The 22,370-nt window shown below is 36.0% G+C and overlaps 1 protein-coding gene and 1 non-coding gene across 7 annotated transcripts in view; both read right to left on the reverse strand.

The window, feature by feature from the left end:
- Window positions 1-22,370, reverse strand: part of TRIP11 (thyroid hormone receptor interactor 11) — a 66,086-nt gene that overhangs the window by 11,568 nt on the left and 32,148 nt on the right. For all 6 annotated transcript variants that reach the window (XM_029237691.1, XM_029237695.1, XM_029237692.1 and 3 more), the window contains 5 exons: window positions 21,212-21,352; window positions 20,435-20,628; window positions 16,808-16,971; window positions 14,627-14,730; window positions 9,030-9,129 (listed from right to left, as the gene is read on the reverse strand). In XM_029237691.1, coding sequence (XP_029093524.1) covers window positions 9,030-9,129; window positions 14,627-14,730; window positions 16,808-16,971; window positions 20,435-20,628; window positions 21,212-21,352 — 703 coding nt within the window. The remainder of the gene's footprint in view (window positions 1-9,029; window positions 9,130-14,626; window positions 14,731-16,807; window positions 16,972-20,434; window positions 20,629-21,211; window positions 21,353-22,370) is intronic.
- Window positions 1,097-1,212, reverse strand: LOC114905413. The gene has a single exon (XR_003796239.1). It is a non-coding gene; the product is annotated as a U5 spliceosomal RNA (small nuclear RNA).

The raw sequence follows: 22,370 nt of genomic DNA on the forward strand, positions 1-22,370 counted from the left end.
AATGGGGTTTTAGCCAAATACAATATCCCTGTGAAATAACCTAAAAACATGCCAAAATAATTGTCTGGAAGTTAGGCGGGAAAGAAAGGGCAGTGGGGGTACACTTTAAAGTTGAGCAATAAAGCAACTGAGGTTGGTCTAGTTTAGGGGAAGAGTTACTCTGAATATCTGACATCCTAAAACCATATCAGAGCCTCGTCTCTGTAATACCTAGAGATGGTACCATGATCTTCATCACTTGATTTAAAATCAAAATTTAACATAAAATGTAAGTGACTACAACAAATTAGTACATCATAATTTTACATTTTATTTGTAATTAGTAACACTGCACTATTAATACTGTCTTCAGAGAGCATCGTACAGTTAGGTCACACTCCTTACAAAGTCCTTGGCTATTTTATGACTAAGCTCCCTTGGACAAGATTCAAGTTTATTTAACAGTCACCTGACTGAGAAAAGAGAGATGGCTGGAGCAGGACTTGAGAGTCCGGAGATCTGCGTGTGAATTATGGTCTTGTCACAAGACCTGGATGTGAATCATGGTCTTGTCACCAGGGCTGGATTCTGATGCCTATTTTGTAAAATGAGCATGCTTATCTCAAAGGATTTTGAGAGAAATCTACTGAGTGATTAAATGTGACATTTTTAACCAGTAAAGTTCTATATTAGTATTCATTAGTATTCATTCATCTGATTTTTTAAAATATCAGCATTCAACCTAGCCCTAACCATTATCGATAATATGTATCACTTTGGTTAGCATTAACACTGATAACTTTTCCTCCATTTACCTTATTTGTCATCTTTACAAACTATGGCAAAGAAGTCAACACAAGGAAAAAAGAATGTTAGAAATATGATTTTATTATAGATATGTCAGTAAATAAACTGGGTCTTGTGTCTTACTTGGACTGGCTACCTAAAAAATAAATTTAAATCTGATATATTAAATCTAATATAAGGAAATTTAGCCTCTTCAGTCAATTAAATGTAATTAAAGCAAAGGCTAGAAATTTGACGGTCTTTTTATTACAGAATTTCAACTTATACAAGATCACTTTCATTATATAACACCAAACGATTTCTTTTTTCTAGCTCTGCCAAAGCAAGGCCTCAAAAAATTTACTGAACACTCAGATTTGTTTCTCTCCACGGAAATCTTTAGTAAAAGGCAAAAGATTTATTTGATCTTGAGAGAAACCAGAGCATCCAAATGATATTTTTTAAAGGCACCTTTTATTTTTTAAAGGCACCTTAAATTTATTTACATTGGAAGTTAAGACATATTAGTGGGCTTCCCTGGTGGCACAGTGGTTAAGAATCTTCCTGCCAATGCAGGGGACATGGGTTCGAGCCCTGGTCTGGGAAGATCCCACATGCCGCGGAGCAACTAAGACTGTGCATGATAACTACTGAGTCTGCGCTCTAGAGCCCCACAAGCCGCAACCACTGAGTCCATGCACCATAACTACTGAAGCCCACATGCCTAGAGCCTGTGCTTGCAACAAGAGAAGCCACTGCAATGAGAAGCCTGCGCACTGCAATAAAGAGTAGCCCCACCTCGCCGCAACTAGAGAAAGCCCGCACGCAGCAACGAAGACCCAACGCAGCCAAAATAAACAAAAATAAATTAAAAAAAAAAAGACATATTAGCAACTGCTTTGTCTTTTAACTCAATTCCTTTCAACCATTTCAACGGAATTTTAAGGTCTAGAGTATATGGTGAATGCTTTCTTGTTCCATAATTATAATTATTAATTGCAGAGTAAAAAGTAATTTTTGAAACTCCACTTCCTAGCAATGAACTCACAGAAAAGAATTTTATTAATACAGTATAACCTAATTAACTTGAATTTCAATAGATTAGAATCTGTGATTAAACTGAAATATCAATGTTGAAGTCTACTGGATTATTTGTACAGTTAAATTAGAGTTACTATGTGCATTTGAAAGAGATTTGTAAATATGTAAATATTTTTAATGTAACCAGATCAAATTTATTTTTCCTCTCCACCCTCCTCCCTCAATCCTTTAATACATTAGAATTCAGATAATTTGTACTGCATTTTTCCATATCAAAACAAATTTTCTTAAAGACTGAATATTATGAATCAAGTTTTTTTTTTTATTTTTAATTTTTTAACATCTTTATTGGAGTATAATTGCTTTACAATGGTGCGTTAGTTTCTGGTTTATAACAAAGTGAATCAGTTTTACATATATACATGTCCCCATATCTCCTCCCTCCTGTGTCTCCCTCCCTCCCACCCTCCCTATCCCACCCCTCTAGGTGGTCACAAAGCACCAAGCTGATCTCCTTGTGCTATGCAGCTGCTTCCCACTAGCTATCTATTTTACATTTGGTAGTGTATATATGTCCATGCCACTCTCTCACTCTGTCCAGCTTACCCTTCCCCCTCCCCGTATCCTCAAGTCCATTCTCTAGTAGGTCTGTGTCTTTATTCCTGTCTTATCCCTAGGTTCTTCATGACCTTTTTTTTTTTTTTTAGATTCCATATATATGTGCTAGCATACGGTATTTATTTTACTCTTTCTGACTGACTTCACTCTGTATGACAGACTCTAGGTCCATCCACCTCACTACAAATAACTCAATTTCGTTTCTTTTTATGGCTGAGTAATATTCCGTTGTATATATGTGCCACATCTTCTTTATCCATTCATCTGCGGATGGACATTTAGGTTGCTTCCATGTCCTGGCTGTTGTAAATAGAGCTGCAATGAACATTTTGGTACATGGCTCTTTTTGAATTATGGTTTTCTCAGGGTATATGCCCAGTAGTGGGATTGCTGGGTCGTATGGTAGTTCTATGTTTAGTTTTTTAAGGAACCTCCATACTGTTCTCCATAGTGGCTGTATCAATTTACATTCCCACCAACAGTGCAAGAGGGTTCCCTTTTCTCCACACCCTCTCCAGCATTTATTGTTTGTAGACTTTTTGATGATGGCCATTCTGACCGGTGTGAGGTGATACCTCATTGTAGTTCTGATTTGCATTTCTCTAATGATCAGTGATGTTGAGCATCCTTTCATGTGTTTGTTGGCAATCTGTATATCTTCTTTGGAGAAATGTCTATTTAGGTCTTCTGCCCATTTTTGGATTGGGTTGTTTGTTTTTTTGATATTGAGCTACATGAGCTGCTTGTAAATTTTGGAGATTAATCCTTTGTCAGTTGCTTATGAGTCAAGTTATATATTTAATTTTTAAAGGTTCACACAGACCTGCCATATCTCAAAAGAAAGGGCCACAATTGGGTCAATGAGCAGTAAAGTCATTATAATAATTTTGCCACTTACTGAATATCATCGTCACTATATACTTATACTGATATTTATTAATGACAAAGACTTCCTAGGCTACAGACTAAACCTCAACCCATTTCTGAAAGCTCACTGTTGCAAATTAGCACAAACTAAATCTGATACAAAGAAATGTTTTGTTCAGACCACACAGGGTTTTTTGAAAAACTTAAATTACACGTCACATTAAAAAACTGGAACATTTCACATAAGTCTACATTTTTGGTGTCTCTTGAAAGACCTGAAGATCTGGCAACCCTGGACCCACATTCCTACACAACAGTTCCGTGAAGCTGAGAATTTGTTGCCCCCTATAAGAAGCTCTCCAATTCACCACAGTCTCTACTTAGTCCTAATTGCTCCTTTATAATTTGGGCCCCAGTTTACAACTTCTGTTTGTGATCCATACTTATAGTTTCATTTCTTCACACAGCAGCTCACTCTCACCTCTGCCTTCTCGGCACTCCACACCAATACAGCACACACACACACATACATGTTATTAGTCCACCAGATCTTCAGCCAGTTTCCAAATTATGACACACAATTTCATACGAATTCCTCCCTCTATCCAGAATGTTCTTCCCGAACTCTTTGCCTACTTCACTGTACATATTCACCATTCAAGTGGGGGCAAGTATACCCTTCACTAGCCTTTCCTACCCTTCTACACCACCATCAAGAAGTAGAATGGATTGCTTCTTCCTTTTGAAATAGCTTGCTGCATGTATGTGACTACATGTAGTCTTCCCCTATTTCTGCTTGACTATAAACCTCCTGAAGGTAGAACTCTTGTCCCGTATCTTTAGTACTTATTTTACTGCTAGGTACACAGCACAGCACAAAACAATGAATCTGTGATAAATGAAAGAATGCCTGACTTTTCTCTGGGAAGGGAGACTGAGAATAGAACACAGGTCAAAAAAGAATAAATGATTTATGTTATGAATTACTCATATTATTCATATGAGGAAAAATACACAAAACATACAAAGTCAAAAAATTCTCATATCTACATAATTTGCTTTTCCCTTTATATCTAGAAGAATTAATAAAATATACATTTAAAAGTACAACCATTAAGTTGAAAAGGGCCTAATTATTTACCTAACTGACATAGCTTTTTTCTTAACTAAAATGTTGACATTTTCTAGTATACCCAGATGTTTATATCATCACAAATAATTTTTTAACTATTTATGGCAATTCAGAAAACTGCATCTGGTATTTCTTATATGTTTCCTCTAAAATCACCACTTCTGCCAAAAACATCTATAAAGAAATCCCTCAAAAGTTTTGGGTAACAAAGCGTCTGGGAATGTATCTGGCCTACGTTCAACAGGACATTATATGTTTTCTTGTATAAATCGTGTCCTGGAAAACGGAATGTCTTTATTTAAAATAAAAACTCTACCATCCAACACCATAAAGGCGGTTCCATGAAAAACATTTTAAACTTCTTTTATATGTGTAGTTTTAAAATACATTTTTATGCTTCATATTACAGTTGGTTTACTGGGGCTTATTTTATACATTCTTCTAGATTTTCTTTAAAAAAACACTGTAAAGAAATTTTCCATTCTGAACTCATAGAAGACTTTTTTTTTAAAAGCAGTCACCAAACCTTCTTAAAATAAGAAAAAATCAGTGATGGGGCCCTTTCAGATATGGCTATAAACTGGCACACAGACCAAAAGACTTCCCCAGTGCTAGAATCTAAACTTGTATTGCTTATGAAAATTTATTTTTCTTGGTGTACCATAAAATTTACCACCCTTTTGAATAATCATTATCAAAACAGTAACTCTTTTGTGCTTGCTATTCCAATTTTATCCAATCGTTTCCACTTAAGCAGGAATTTATCTCAAGGATGATGGTAGAGAATAATAAGCGAAAGAAGGAAAATGTTAAATTTGGCCATGAATATAGGAAGATAACATGTCTTTTCATGGTTCAGGTTTCCACAGGTAGTATATTTTCCCATGAACGACAATTCCATAGAAATTCTGAACTCTGATCAACTCAGAATAGTTAATGAAAGACACTGTCCTATCTGCTTCATAGAGGACTAATGTCTTAAGTTTGAACAAAATCAATAAAATATAGGATGGCATGTGAAATAAGTCTTTGGAACTACACTGAAAAAGAAGACTTTCAGGTAAAATGTTGAAAGAATAACTTCTAAAAGGAAGGGAAGGAGTAATTCTTCTACCAGCCAACATTATCTATTAAAATATAGCACCTATAGGATCTTTTTTTTTTTTAATTTTTGTTTTTGTTGGGTCTTTGTGGCTGCTCGCCGGCTTTCTCTAGTTGGCAGTGCGCAGGCTTATCACTGTAGTGGCTTCTCTTGTTGCAGAGCATGGGCTCTAGGCGTGTGGGCTTCACTAGTTGTGGCATGCAGGCTCAGCAGTTGTGGCACACGGGCTTAGTTGCTCCGCGGCATGTGGGATCTTCCTGGACCAGGGCTCGAACCCATGTCCCCTGTATTGGCAGGCAGATTCTTATCCACCACGCCACCAGGGAAGCTCGTAGCACCTATAGGATCTTAGGGTTTCTTTTCATTGTTACTTTCCCTTGGTGTGTGGGTCGGCGGGGTGAGGGGGAGAAGACAAAGAACTACTTACATTTGGGGAGTAAAATCCTATTACTAGTTTAGAGCTCTGTCTGCTCAAGTTTCTTTCCTCCATGGAATGTCCCTAACCCTTCATGGGATTCTTGGAGAACTAAATATGCACTGTCTGACCAGAGTTGAGCACCACTGTCTTAAACTATGAACCTATGGTGTATCTATGCCATGTGTTACTTCGTTAACTAAGCTCCTTGAAAAAAAAGGGATCCTATCTAGTATCTCACACAGCATCTAACATGAAGCCAAGTAGTTGGTTCTCATTAAGTATTTAATGCCTGATTAAGGCATCTTCATACTTTTCATACGAAGTCTGTAAATACTTGGAACTCAAAACCACAATTGCCCATACACGGCACTGACAGTTATGGACTCTAAGAATGATTGAAATCACTGACAATTTACTATTTTAATACTGGTGTTATAAGCAATAGCTCCCTTTTCCTATGTTTGACCAGACTGAATCATCTCATCTCTGGTGGCAATTACATAATCAAGCATTTCAAATAAAATACCACTTTTTAAAATGAGTTTCCTAATATTGTTTAAATGTTGAAACTGCATATCAACTAATCATCGACAGTCTACAGATGCTTAGAAATAAAACAATACTTTGCCTCTACGATTCAAGTCTCTATGTACTTTCTAGCAACAAAAGCCAATCTGTCTTTTTCAAAATTGTTTCTCCTGGCAAATATTTTTGCTGTCTGGCCAAGTTTTGCATTTAAAATAAAGTACAGTATTACAACATCAATCAACATTTAAAGTACTTAATGATCTATGAAAGAAAATATACAGTGATTCTTTTGAAACAACCAAGCCAATCAAAGTTTTATTTATATTATCAAATCAAGAGTGCAGCTTTGATAAAATAAAATCACATTTGTATTTAGAGATCTAAAAGCAATATTAAGCACTTAGGTAATAAAAGAAAACAGACTGTTAAGAAGAGCTTAAATGGCAAGAATGACTTAAAGACATAACAGAACTGTCTGTCCTTTTACCCCCACTTCCTGTCTGTGCAACACTGGCCTCTCGCCTGCCCTTTCAAATACCAGTTGTATAAGCATAATTAGAGCTTTTTCTGTGGCTAATATTAACTTTACAAAATGAGTCCAAAGTTCCTATGTATTTACAATGAATTATTACTGGTAACTTTTTACATGAATAGGGGCCTAGGCCACCTAAGCCTTGCTATTTACAATCAAAATCTAAAAATATTCTACTACTGAGGATTTAAATGGGTGCCTAAACAACTTACTAAGTAGTGCAGGGACTCTGATAACATTTAGCAACTACAGTAAGTCAAAGAATTTTTTATCTTACCATCATCTACTGGGAATGACACAGGTTGTTGTCTAAAAAGGTATGTGAACTTAAATATTACAGTAGCATGACATATATAGCAACCTTGTCACAGACCAAGGAGTTGCTTCAGAATACTGCCTTTTTACCTTCATTAGTCTAGCCCTTCCCTAGGATATCAATTCCTTGGCTAAAACCTTGGGTGCTCAGTACTTCTCCTCCAGGTTGCCCGTATGTCTTCCAGACAATGTTGTAGTTACATTGGCTTTCAACCTAACTAGACTGTTTTCCCAGCAAATACTGCCTGCAGGTAAGGGCAACCGTTTCAATATTTAGGGCACAGCACAGTGGATACTATCCTATCTTCAAAGGAGATATACAGAACAGAATACAAGTCAGATTATAAACAACTGTTTTCCTGACAAGAAGAAATACAGTAACATGGAAAGATTATGAACTTTGGTCAAGGATAAAAGATCAGTTTAAATCTCAGTTTCTTTAACTTATAAAATGGAACTAATACTACCTACTTTAGAGTTTCCTGTGAAGAGTAAATAAAATATGAGAAGACTAAATAATACAGTATATGTTATATAAAATGCCCATGATACTCAATATATAATTGTTTCCTTATTGTCCATTTCCAGCCCCTCTACTACATTTAGAGTTCTAAGGCTGGCCGAATCTTACAAAGCAAACAGAGGACTTTTAGTTGGGCACTAATTTGCCGCAGAATCAAGTTTTCTTGAGGACAATACCTCACATGATCTTATTATTATTATTTTTTTTATTATTATTTTTTATTCCTAACAATCTCTCATCTCCTGTCTCCTGCTGGTTTTAGGCCAACTTCCTCAGCTTGTCCTTTGGTATCCACACTTCAGTGATTTGTCTACTTGCCTCCGTAATGTCCAAGTCACTGTTTTATTGTCTGACGGTATTTGTGCTGTACCATCTCCTACTTTTTCCTATTCCTAACTCTATTTCATGTTAGGGGGTACTTCTTAATTACTTTATTACATGCCTTGGTACTATTGTGCCTAACCCAGACACCTAAAGTTGACACATTTCTAGGTTCCCATCACCTTTCCAATAACCTTTAATCATTATCTACTAAATGTAGCCCTAGAATAGCTTCAACTTCCTGGAGACTGTTACATCAGAGATTAAATGAGAGCATGCCATCTTTGTCAGCAGTTAAGACTTAACAGAGCACTATGAACCACCTGATATCTGAGGCCCAACTGATAATCCTAAACACAGGACTCACTCTCGGGAATTGACAGGGCCTATGAGATAATTTACAAGCATCAAAAAATACATGCCTGCATGTAAAACACCATCTATAATCATAAACAGCTAGTTATAGCCAGACATTCATTCCACAAAAAGTTACTCTTTTACTTGAGAACACTGCCTTCTCTAGCATATCAGACAGCTTTAGGCAGGATGACTACGGACTGAACAGGGAAAAGTTATACCATGACAAGTCGAGTCAGTCGAATCAATCCCTTTGATGGTCAACAGGGTGACAGCACAACTGGACTGCCTCAATATTCCGGAAAACTAACTGGACAGCCAGGGCCAACTTATGACTTTGGTTTCACTAGGACCAGATTGAAATCAAAGTAAACTGGTCATGGGAGATGGAAATGGAAGTCACAAACTAATGGCAGTTGGTCTCACTCGACTGTACCAATGCATGGGGGGAAACTACATCTGATTCAATACTAGAGTTGTAGGGGAAAAAGGAAAAGGAAAAGAACCTACTTTGTTTTTTAAGTTCTTCAATTTGTTCTTCCTTTAAATCTAACTGTTCTGTAAGTCTTGATGCTGAATCCAATGCAACATTTGCTTCATCCAAACGCTCCTGAGGAAGAAAAGTTCATTAAAAAGCAGCATGCAAAAACTATTTCACAAACTATAGGGCTGGAAGACATCTTAAAGTCAATCAACCCCTTTCAGCTCAAGAAGCTGTATTTCTGTGACCTTGGGCAAGTTCATTTGATACTAATAAGTATCAAAGATAGAACCCACACTTCACAACACAATAATGTCTCTTTCAGAGAAACTAAATAAAAAAGAGAATGCTATTTAAAGACAACATGGTGACAAAAGTTTAAAAAATGACAATAATAAGAATAAAATCTACAAAAAAAATACAAAAAGTCAAGAAATATAGCAACAAATTTTTTTGTTTTTTGCTGTGTTGGGTCTTCGTTGCTTCGCATGGGCTTTCTCAAGTTGAGGCAAGTGGGGACTACTCTTCGTTGAGGTGCGTGGGCTTCTCATGCGGTGGCTTCTCTTGTTGTGGAGCTTGGGCTCTAGGCGCACAGGCTTAAGTAGTTGTGGCACGCGGGCTCTGTAGTTTGCGGCTTGTGGGCTCTAGAGCACAGGTTCAGTAGTTGTGGTGCATGGGCTTAGTTGCTCCGTGGCATGTGGGATCTTCCCGGACCAGGACTCGAACCCATGTCCCCTGCACTGGCAGGCGGATTCTTAACCACTGCACCACCAGGGAAGTCCCAACAAATGTTCTTTTTTAATTTTGGCAAGTCTGATGGGTATAAAGTGATGTTTCATTATTATTTTATTACTTTAATTTTTATTTCTCTAACTATAATACATACTAGTGAATTTGAGTAATTTTTCATGTTAATAGGACAGCTGGATCTGCTCTTGTGCAAAAATCTTTGCATATCTTGCCCATTTTTCCATTGAGCTGTTTTTCTCCCATCAGTTTGTAAGAGCACCTTATATAGTAGATATGAACCCTTTGTCATCAGCGCTACAAATACAGTCAAACATGTCCTACTTTGATTCTTGAGTTTTAGTCTAGGTGAGGCTCCTCCCTGCCCTGAACTGCACACTTGGTTTTCTAGATTTTCTTGGAAGGTATTTTTCTTTTTTAACATTTATATCTATAAAGTAGTATTTCTCAGTAGGAGTTGTTTCAACATTCCTGGCCTCTGGCCACTAAATGCCAGAAGACCCACCCACAGTCACTGTAACAGCCAAAAATACCCCCCAGATTTCCAGCACCACTCCCAGTTGAGAATTCTTGCTTTAATACAGTTGGAATTTACTTTTGTATATAGTGTAAGATAGGGGTCCAATTTCATTTTCTTCCATATAGACAGCCGGTTGTATCTACTGTTTATTAGATAACCTACCCTTTTCCCCACTGAACTAGAAGTAGTTTAGGGTTTAGTTTTAAATATAATTCTCAAATATAACCTGGGCTCCATTTCTGGATTCTCCTTCTGTTCCACTAATCTAGTCAATATGGTATTGATTTATGGCTCTATTTTGACATTTAGTAGGCAAGTCCCTCCTCATCATTATTCTTTCACACAATTTTCTTGGCTATTCTAGAGGATTCACCCACGTAAATGTCAGGTCACGTTTCATCATCTTGAATCAGAGTATGACAGCTTTTTTGATGTATCATCTTGGATAGGCTAGTTCCCAGTTATCCAGTCAAAACTTAAGGTAGGTATTGCTGTGAAGGTATTTTGCAAATGTAATCAAAGCTCAAATCAGCTGAATTTAAGGAAGGCACATTATCCTGGATAATCAGGGCGGACCTAATTGAACCAGCTGAAATGCCTTGAAATCAGGACTGAGGTTTCTCCATAAAGAAGAAATTCCATCTGTGGACAGCAACTTCAGCCCATGCCCACAGAGTCCATCCTGCTTGTGATTTTTTTTCCTAACCACCTGTGGACAACAGCTTTGGCCCATGCCTATGAGTTCCAGCCTGTCTATGATGTGATCCTCCCATTTTGACTGCCAAACCTACCCAACTTGCTTACCCAGGCCCCACAGTGTTGCCAATTTCTTGTAACAAACCTCACAGGTATCCATGTATGGTATATACATCAATGTATATGTGTATGTATATGTATGTGTGTATGTGTTCATATGTGTACACACATACACATCCTACTGGTTCTGCTTCTCAGGTTGAACCTTAACTGATACAAAGAGAGACTGAAACAAAAAATTTTAAACAAAATCAACAAGATTAAATTTAGTGTAAAGGAAATTTAAATAAACTTTCAAATGACTTTGTTAACCTCATAGCATTTATATTTAAGAAATAATTAAAGCTTAAAAAAACTACACTAAGACGTTTTTGAAAATTAACATTTAGATTTCATTATTCTTTCTACCATTTTTTTGCTTTTTATTTCATTAATTTCAACTTTTACCTTTACTAATTCCCTCTTAGTTTCTTCTGATTTATTTTGTTGTTTTTCTAAATATATATTACATTAAAAATTATTTTAAATAGAGCTACTTTAAAAAGAAGATCTGGACTTCTAACAGTATGACCGGCTAGATATTTTGGCCCACTGAAAACAAAAGCGTCAAATAAAATATCTTTTTAATGTGTTAATGAGCTAATGAGAAAGTAACCATAAATGGTGAAAAAATATATTAAAAGATGCTTGACCTCATTACTAGAAATGCAAATTAAAACCATAAGATAGCCCTTCCCACCTACCACATTGGCAAACACTTTAAAAAATTCTGATAATGCTAGCATTGCCGAGGATGTAGAACAAGAACTCTTAGTACCACTGGTAGGAGAAAATTAGCACAAGTGCTTTAGAAAACAATTTGCCCCCAAATCTAATAAAATTGAAATTGCCCATATATATCCCATGACTCAGCAATTCCAATCGAGATACACACCTGAAACTCTTATACATGTGCACCAGGAGATATAAACAAGGAAATTCATAACCACATTGTTTGTATGGCAGATAAGGGAAATGTCCTTTACCAGGAAAATGGGTAAATAAATTACATATTCACGCAAGGAATACAGCAGTGAAAATAATGAACCTTCTAACACAGTAACTACACAGTTACGGCTGAAACTCATGAACATAATGCTAAGCAAAAAAAGCAAGCCTCAGAAGAATTCCATTTACATACAGTTCAGAATTCCATTCATACAGAGTTTAAAAATATGCAAAACCAAAAAATGTACTGTAAAAAGATGCAAATCTATGTGATAAAACCATAAAGAAAAACAAGGGGGTAAAACACATAAAAGGTGGTAAGGAGAGGAGATGTGGAGGGGTGCTTATGGAACTTCAAAGGGTAACAATCTTTTACTGGGTGGTGAGTACGTGGGTATTTGCTGTATTGCTATTCTTATATTTTATACGTATTATCTAAATATTGTTTTCCAGTCACTCAACATTTAGTAAAAATTTTAAAACATTATGGAAGTATGTCTTCAATTATTTAGAATATTAATATGCCTAAACAGCATATTCACCTCTAACGACAGATACATAAATTTTATTACTTTCCACCAGCTATCACCAGAGTCTACTTATGACTCAATAACGTTTATCCTACATCAAATAGCAAGTCACTGTGGTGTCTCTTCATGGGGTTCATTTTATTTATTTCTTATATATAATATTTATAGGCATGAAATACAGCATAATAACAAAGAGAAAAATATTTTAAAGAATTAAGGTGCAATATGGTCACCTTGTCTTTGATAAAGGAGGCAAGAGTATACAATTGAGAAAAGACAGCCTCTTCAGTAAGTGGTGCTGGGAAAACTGGACAGCTACATGTAAAAGAATGAAATTAGAACACTTCCTAACACCATACATAAAAATAAACTCAAAATGGATTAAGGACCTAAGTGTAAGGCCAGACACTATAAAACTCTTAGAGGAAAACACAGGAAGAACACTCTGTGACATAAATCACAGCAAGATCCTTTTTGACCCACCTCCTAGAGAAATGGAAATAAAAACAAAAATAAACAAATGGGACCTAATGAAACTTCAAAGCTTTTGCACAGCAAAGGAAACCATAAACAAGGCGAAAAGACAACCCCGAGAATCCGAGAAAATATTTGCAAATGAAGCAACTGACAAAGGATTAAGCTCCAAAATACACAAGCAGCTCATGCAGCTCAATATCAAACAAACAAAACAATCCAATCAAAAAATGGGCAGAAGACCTAAATCGACATTTCTCCAAAGAAGGTATACAAATTGCCAACAAACACATGAAAGGATGCTCAACATCACTAATCATTAGAGATATGCAAATCAAAACTACAATGAGGTATCACCTCACACGGTCAGAATGGCCATCATCAAAAAATCTACAAACAATAAATGCTGGAGAGGGTGTGGAGAAAAGGGAACCCTCTTGCACTGTTGGTGGGAATATAAATTGATACAGCCACTATAGAGAACAGTATGGAGGTTCTTTAAAAAACTAAACATAGAACTACCATATGACCCAGCAATCCCACTACTGGGCATATACCCTGAGAATACCGTAATTCAAAAAGAGTCACATGCCACAATGTTCACTGCAGCTCTATTCACAATAGCCAGGACATGGAAGCAACCTAAATGTCCATCGACAGATGAATGGATAAGGAAGATGTGACACATATATACAATGGAGTATCACTCAGCCATATAAAGAAACAAAACTGAGTTATTTGTAGTGAGGTGGATGGACCTAGAGTCTGTCATACGGAGTGAAGTAAGTCAGAAAGAGAAAAACAAATACCGTATGCTAACACATATATATAGAATCTAAAAAAAAGAAATGGTTTTGATGAACCTAGGGGCAGGACAGGAATAAAGACAGAGATGTAGAGAATGGGCTTGAGGACACGGGGAGGGGGAAGGGTAAGCTGGGACCAAGTGAGAGAGTAGCACTGACATATATATACTACCAAATGTAAAACAGATAGCTAGTGGGAAGCAGCCGCATAGCACAGGGAGATCAGCTAGGTGTTTTGTGACCACCTAGAGGGGTGGGATAAGGAGGGTGGGAGGGAGACACAAGAGGGAGGGGATATGGGGATATACATATGCATATAGCTGATTCACTTTGTTATACAGCAGAAACTAACAACACTGTAAAGCAATTATACTCTGATAAAGATGTTAAAAAAAAAAAAGATACAGCAAAAAAAAAAAAGAATTAAGGTGCAAAAGAAAAAGATCTAATGGGATAATACACATTATTTTAATCTGTGTGAAATAAAGTACCCAATATATTTTGTTGAAAACAGAAAATTATACAGTTAAAATTTTACACTAATTTTTTTTAGTGATCTCTAAAATGCCCACCTGTGCTAAAAATTTAAATCTCATATTTGCTGTGTCTATTCTAAACTATAAGTAACATGAGGGAAATCCTGAATATCTTATTCACTGTTATGCCTCAGTGACAACATTTACTAAATTAACTGTTTAGAAAAAAAAAAAAATTAACTGTTTAGGAGATTATTTCCAAGACAAAAATTCTACAAGTAATTGTTTTGTGCATAATAAAATTTACAAGAGTAAATTATTTCAACCAACCTGTAACGATACAAGTTTTCCTTCCAGATTTTCTGCCTTTTTCTTCCATTCAGCAACAAGTTGCTTGTGTTTTTCTAGTTCAGCAGAATACATAGCTTTTTCTTCTAAAGAGGAAAAAAAAGTTACATTAGTATTTTGTAATTGTGTGATAAAATTAGAATTTTAAACCACTTGAAATTTTAATAATTCAACAAAAATAGTTCAAATGTCTTAACAAGAAAATTATACATGCCTTAGTGATGACGTTAACTGGAATTAAAGTAATGAGATCACTTTCCTCTGCTTAACTCCTTCTCCACCTTGTCCATCTTGCAAACTTTCCCTCCCTTCAGAACTCTACTCAAATATTTCCTCTTTAGCAAAGCTTTCTCTATGGCCTCAGTACCATACTATTTTTTACACGTCTACTCTAGTATTATACAGAGCAGACCTAGAGAATTCTTACGTGTAAAATTCAAAATTTCAACCATAGGAGTAACCCTGACATGTACGTATGTACAAATGTAGAGTTTTGCTCAGGCACAAAACTATAACTTCTTTAACTTCATTAGCCTTACATCCTCTAACCGCCTGCCCCCTCACTAGCAGTTCATGCATTGCCAGTAATTACAGAATGTACGAGTTGACAAATGGATGGGTGAATGATCTAAAGGGGGTAAATCTGATGATGGGAGGTAGATGTGAAAAAGCATATTTGGTTATCGGGGTACGTGTGCTCTGGTCACTATTACTATGTGCCTAGAAAAGTACTTTCCACCTGAACTAGAAAAATGCAGTTACCTTAAAGTATAGATGAACAGCTAAGAACAGATTAATCAATACTTCAAAAGAGAGTAATTACTGATGATTAACTCTCTGAAGTGGATTCAACCTCCAACCAACATCTCAACACCTATCTTTTTTTCCCTACGTGGGCCTCTCTCTTCCTTTGTATTCCCCTTTATCATGTGATCCTTACTATGTTACCCTCATACTTCCCTCACCTCTCGTCTTAACTAAAGTATCATAATATGACACTAAAATAATTTTTTAAATAATTAGTATATACAGTTTATGTTCTCTACTCTTAACTGTAAAAAAAAGTCTAATTTGTTGATGGCTACTTATCTTCTCCCCCTACAAGTGGGTAACCTTTCAAAGATTTCCCTATGCCTAATCTAAAATAGCACTGAAGCCAAAATTCCCAAAACTACAGCTGATCTGTGAACAACACAGGTTTGAACTGCATGGGTCCACCATATGTAGATTCTTTTCAGTAAATATACTGGAAACATTTTTTGGAGATTTGAGACAATTTGAAAAAGCAGATGAACCACATAGACTAGAAATATCAAAAACATTAAGAAAAAGGTTATGTCACGAATGCTTGAAATACATATAGATACTAGTCTATCCTAACATAGGCAGAAGGTGAGTGATAATATAAATTTAACAATATGTTAGTTTTCTTACTGTTTTATAACTTTGCTTCCAAAGAATCACATTACCATAAGGTATGCCTCTCTCTCTTGTAATTGGAGAAACTGCATATCAGCCTATCATCACAAGTAAGTGGTTTTTAAAAAAAATGTAACAATGTTTCCAGTACTATATTATGAATATGACTATATTACTGTATACCATAAAAATTTTATGACCATTCATTAGTGTAAAGGTTAGGCTATCATAAAGCAATAATATTGCTACTTCTTCATTATCAATCACGAATCATTATACCTAAATATGAATTTCTTTTTCACACATTTCATTTTTGATGTCTAGTGTTAGTAATATGTATAATATCTACAGGGTTTTCTATCATATAAGAGAATACTGACGTAAGTACTAATAGACAAACAATTCATCTTGTAAACAGATGACATAAACTTATAGTATCAATAAATACTGTACAGTGAATGTATTTCTCTTCCTTATGATTTTCTTAATAACATTTTCTTTTCTCTAGCTTCCTTTATTGTAAGAATACAGTATATAGTACATATAACATACAAAAAAATGTGTCAATTGACTATGTTATTAGCAAGGCTCCTGGTCAACAGTGGGCTATTAGGAGTTAAGTTCAGGGGAACTCAAGTTATGGGTTTTCAACTGCATGGGGGGTAGGCATCCTAACCCATGCATTGTTCAAGGGTCAACCGTACAATAACTCTTCTTCAATGAAAGACTGGCCATACAACTGACCGTGCTGGAAATGCTCCAGGACCATCTGCAGGTTGGAGAGTGACAGAGCATACTGCTTTACTTGTTCCTGAGACATGGAAAGCTGTAGTGCAGTTTCATCCCTTTGCTTCGATGCCACATTCAACTGTTCCTGCAATGACTCTACCTGTAAATTGGCCTGATGGCTTTAAACAAAAAGAATAAAAGTCAAACTGTTTCTATCTATTTAGACACTTTGACAAGATGAAATACCTTCCCTACATTTTACTGCACTAAATGCAAGTTATATTCAAAGTATTTACATACTTTAACAAGATGAAATCTCTTCCCTGTTTTTTTTATTGTGGTAAAATACACATAACATTTACCATTTTAACCATTTTTATGTGTACAGTTCAGTGGTAGTAAGTACACTTGCATGGCTGTACAACCATCATGACCATCCATCTCTAGAACTTTTTCATCTTCCCAAGCCGAAACTCCACATCCATTAAACAATAACCACCTCTCCGCCCAGTAACCACCATTCTACTTTCTGTCTCTATGAATCTGACCTTCCCTACATTTTATTGCATTAAATTCAAGTTAGATTTCAAAGAAACTTGAAGAGTTCCTCTGATCTTCGTCCTCCCTGCGTTTGTTAATTCAATCATGCTTCCTGTGAAGGTGACTTTGAACAAATGGCAGTCATTTTAAACACAGAACTGGGCTAAACAAGGTATGTCAGCTTAAGAAAAATTTAAAAATAGCCTGCAACTTTGTGTTCCGAGGCTAAAACTCTAAGATGTAATTTATCATAAACTTGTAAGTTGTAAGGGATCTTGGAAGTCATTTTGTCCAGCTCCAACCCAACAAGCAATGGATTCTGATACCCCCCTTGCTTGTGGCACTCACAATCCTAGTGAACTCACAACTTTCCAAAGGTTATCCCATCTTTTACTGTCATCTTTCTTTCTGCTTACATTAAATATAATAACCCCTACACCTGTCCCAAATCAGAGATCCCTAAGAAAATTACAGAACATCTATCCAGGCTTATGTCACTGAGGTACTTCCTTAATGTACAATTATTACATACAAAATACTGCAATAGCCTTTCCTGGGTTTTTAATATCCAGTTAAGTTTTTATTCAGAGCAGGCCAATAAAACCCATTAAGAGCAGCTCACTTTGAAGAAACTTTACCCAATAGCACCCTCTTTTGGAAAAGGCAGTAAACTGACAACCAGAGGACTTAACTCTCCCCTCTTATGTCCCTGGACTTTATTCAACTTTGCTGGTTAGCAAATCACTCAAAGGGTGATTGTAAGGATGAAATGAACTGTGATGTCATTCAAAAAGTTAATAAATACAACAAGATGTTACTATTGTTAAGGGCTCAAAACACCATAATCTGATTCTGTAGATTTGAGTTACTTATACACCAAACATTTACTGAACATCTATGAAACTATGTGTAAGAATGTATACTGTGGGAAGAGTGTGACATAAATGGCATCTTTCCTACCCACTGGTGGCCTTACACTTCGTTGGGTGGGAGAAAGTGTAAAACAGCTCAACAATTAGAAATACCCCTAAGAAAAATACAAGTGCCCTATGAAAGACTCAAAATATTATGCAGGTTCAAAGGAAAAACATCACACTAGGGATTGATTTTGGATTTGAGGAGTGGGGTGCTAAACAAATAATTCATCATGAAGTGCTATTTGAAGAATAGGTGGGATTAACAGAAAAACAGTGGGCCCAAATCATGACAGTCTAACCTGGTTTTGAAAAAAGGAGAAACAAGACCACAGCCCTACCTACCGAAGGTTATTCTGCAGTTATTATGAATAGTAAACAAAAATAGGCAGAGATTAGAAACTATTTCAATTAGAGAAAATAAGGGCTTGAAAATTGAAAGGAAAGATGATCAATTTTATAGACTAAGGATGTTTTGCTATTTCTGCCAATGTGAAACACATACACAAATGTTCACTCACTGTTTTAATTCTCATTTTAAACAAGTTCTTCTTCTGAGTCTGAAGGTACAATAATACATCCTACAAAGGGGGTAAGGAGTTCACCCTCAGAAATACTATCTCTACTGGTCTATAATCTCTTTGCAGAGATAATATCTACTATATCCTTATATTTCCCTCAGCACCATACACAGTAAAAAGTAAAAAGATAAAAAGATGCACATACAACTAATGGGAAGATAAATGGACATGATTGTTTGGGAAGATTATTTGGCAGTACGTTTCAAACATTTTAAAAACAGTCTTTCAATCAGAATTTCCATTTCTCAAAATTTACACTAAGGAAATAATCTGTCGTCAACACAAAAATACCTATTTTGGGTTATCAAAACAGCACTCTTGGGCTTCCCTGGTGGCGCAGTGCTTAAGAATCCGCCTGACAATGCAGGGGACACAGGTTTGAGCCCTGGTCCAGGAGGATCCCACATGCCGCGGAGCAACTAAGCCCGTGCGCTACAACTACTGAGCCTGCACTGTAGAGCCCACGAGCCACAGCTACTGAGCCCGCGTGCCACAACTACTGAAGCCCGCGTGCCTAGAGCCCGTGCTCTACAACAAGAGAAGCCACCGCAGTGAGAAGCCTGTGCACCACAACGAAGAGTAGCCCCCGCTTGCCACAACTAGAGAAAGCCCACTCTCAGCAACGAAGACCCAATGCAGCCAAAAATAAAATAAATTTATATAAAAAACAAAACAGCACTCTTAGTAATTCTGAAATGTTCAAACACTCTAAATGTCCAATAATAAATGAGTGGGTTAAAGAAATTATGGCAAATCCAAATAATGGTATACTATGCAGCCACAAATGATATTGCAGGAACATATGGCTTAATGTGTACTCATATTCATATTATTAACTGATAGAAGCAGGTTACAAAACAGTATGAATAGTATGATCTCAATTTTGCTTTAAGAAAATAATATGTAATATATACACACATATACAGAAGCATACAAAGGCACAAGAAAAGATTATCTCTGGATGAGAGAGTCTGTGGCTTTATGTTCTTTTGGTTTATGTGAGTTTCCTGAAGTGGAAAATATGTTTTTGTAATAAGAAAAAAAACAACAACACATTTTATTGAGAGAAATAAAATTTAAAAATATATAAGCAGGGACCTGGTCACTCAAAAGTTCTAACAAGCCAGGAGTTAATTCACATTGACCTAGGCCTTTCCCTTGCTACTTCCTTTACTCTCTCCTTTATAATATCCAAACTTTGTTCAACCTTAGATCACTTGATTAAAAATTAAATCACATAAATTAAATTAGTTCTTGGGGAACCTGGCAACGCTAATTAAATCAGTAAGAATTTAAGTCTAGCCTCCTAAAATGATGAGAAGCAATTATCTAGGATAACAATTAAGATTTGGAGAAACCTCAGTTTGAATGCCAGATCTGGATAAGGGTTACAAACCCAAGTGTGAAACCTACATGTGCACTTTGTGTGCGTGACCTTGGGAAGGTTATTAAACCTCTTTACCCTTAGCTTCTTAGTCTATAAAATGGAGATAATGAATTTTGTGAGAATAAAATAAGGTAGCATATGAAAAATTCTGAGCCTGACACTCAGGAAGTATTTAATTGACGTTAATACTAAAAAAAAAAAAAAGAAAAGAAAAAGTTACCTTGCATTTTCCATTGCATTAGAGGATGAAACTAGCTTTTCCTCCAGTACTGTTACTTTCTTTCTTAGCTTAGCCTCTCTATCTTCTGCAGCCAAAACTTCACGGGTGTAAGAATCTTCTGATTCTAAAAGATGGTTACGCAATCTCTCTAGCTCCTGGTTTAAGCGTAATTCTTTGTCACGTAAATGTTGAACCTAGGTAGAGGATATTTCTTTTATTTTTCTTCCATAAAATGCTCCCCCTTTCCCCTCCTACAAGCCACTCTGTTATCAAGTCTTTCCCCATTATTGAAGTGTATTAATTGTATATTAATTTCTCATACTGCAAGATATATTTATGTTAAGAAAAAGGCTCCTGAAATCATCTTGAATGTTCATTTGGAAGGTTTACTTTGTAAGATCTCATTCCCTGTGGCTATAATAATTGTACAAAGTACTAGGCTTTTTGTGACAGGCCACTTTTTCAGTAAATCTCATTTTTTTCATACTTTGTGGGTAGGAAATTTTTCTTATATCCAAGATATGCCATCTTTTTCTTTTCTTGAGGTATAATTTAATTTCAGGTATAAAACATAATGATTAGATCATGGTTTTTGCTTGAAAACTGAAACAGAACGCACTTTGGGAGATCAAAATCCTACTAAAGCGCATCAGAGTAAGACTAAGAAAAAATCACCTAAGAGAAATTCATTTTAATTGATAATCTTTATTGTTTTCTTATTTAAGAGTTATTAGACTTAAGTGTTTGAATCACTATTTCTTTAAAGTGAAATTATACCTCATTCTGTACAGCAGTGTTTTCCATTTGTTTCTGTTTCAGGGCCAACATGACTTGATCTCTCTCCTGCTGAAAGATAATTGTCTTCTCCTGCATTGACTTAACTGCATTTAAAAGTTGATTTAACTCCCCAGTTTTGCCCTTTTGGAAAGAAATAACTTTAGCTTTAAAGAAAGACACATTTTAAAAAAGACATTTCTTCATTAAATAATTTAAAAACTCAGTTAACTATGTCAAGGTCATCCAAAACAAGGAAAGTCTGAGAAACCATCACAGTCTAAAGGAGCCTAAAGAGACAATGACAACTAACTATAATGTATCCTGGATGGGACCGTGGAACAAGAAAAGGACATCTGCTAAAAAATTAAGATAATTCAAAGAAACTATTAATGTATCTATAAAGGTTCATTAGTTGTTGCCAATGTACCATAGTAACATGAGATGTTAAAAGGGAAACAGGGTGTGAGGTATATGGGAATGCTGTACTATCTTTCCAGCTTTTCTAATAATCTGAAACTATTCTTAAAGGAAAAGTTTATTTAAAATGCTTTAAAAAGAACTCAAAAGACACAATCTCTTCAAACTTACCCTACACAACAAAGCATACAGAAACCCCCAAATCACCCAAAAGTAAGAGGGGGGGGGAGGGAGGGAGGGAGGGAGGGAGGGAGAGGGGGAGAGAGAGAGAGAGAGAGAGAGAGAGAGAGAGAGAGAGAGAGAGAGTGTGTGTGTGTGTGTGTGTGTGTGTGTGTGTGTGTGTGTGTGTGTGTCTATTCATCAGGCATATGCTACTGTTGTTAGGGGAAGTAACAGTGTGGAGTTGCTGGCACAGGAGAAAAAGGAAAGTCATTTCACATGCACAACCTATTTTAAAAGAACATGTTGGCAACAATTTAACGAAAGCAACTCTGGAATGTTATCTTTCTAAGACTGTTAGGAAAATTTATTCCTGAATGCCTTCCATACAAGAACAATATATTAAAGCCGGCAGGAAAAAAAAGATAACCTTTCGTTGCAGAAGTAGGGCCATGAATTTAAGATGATAGCTAGAATTCTAAAAAGCACAAAAAAGTGTCAGACTGTTTACAGCCAATTCTTTTCTCTGTTTGAGAAGTGCATATCGTCTGAATCTATTTATAGACTGGTATCATTTTTACAT

Source organism: Monodon monoceros, unplaced genomic scaffold (genome assembly GCF_005190385.1).
Source record: "Monodon monoceros isolate NGI ecotype Baffin Bay Population unplaced genomic scaffold, NGI_Narwhal_1 Super_Scaffold_21, whole genome shotgun sequence".
In the NCBI taxonomy this organism is placed as follows: domain Eukaryota; kingdom Metazoa; phylum Chordata; class Mammalia; order Artiodactyla; family Monodontidae; genus Monodon; species Monodon monoceros.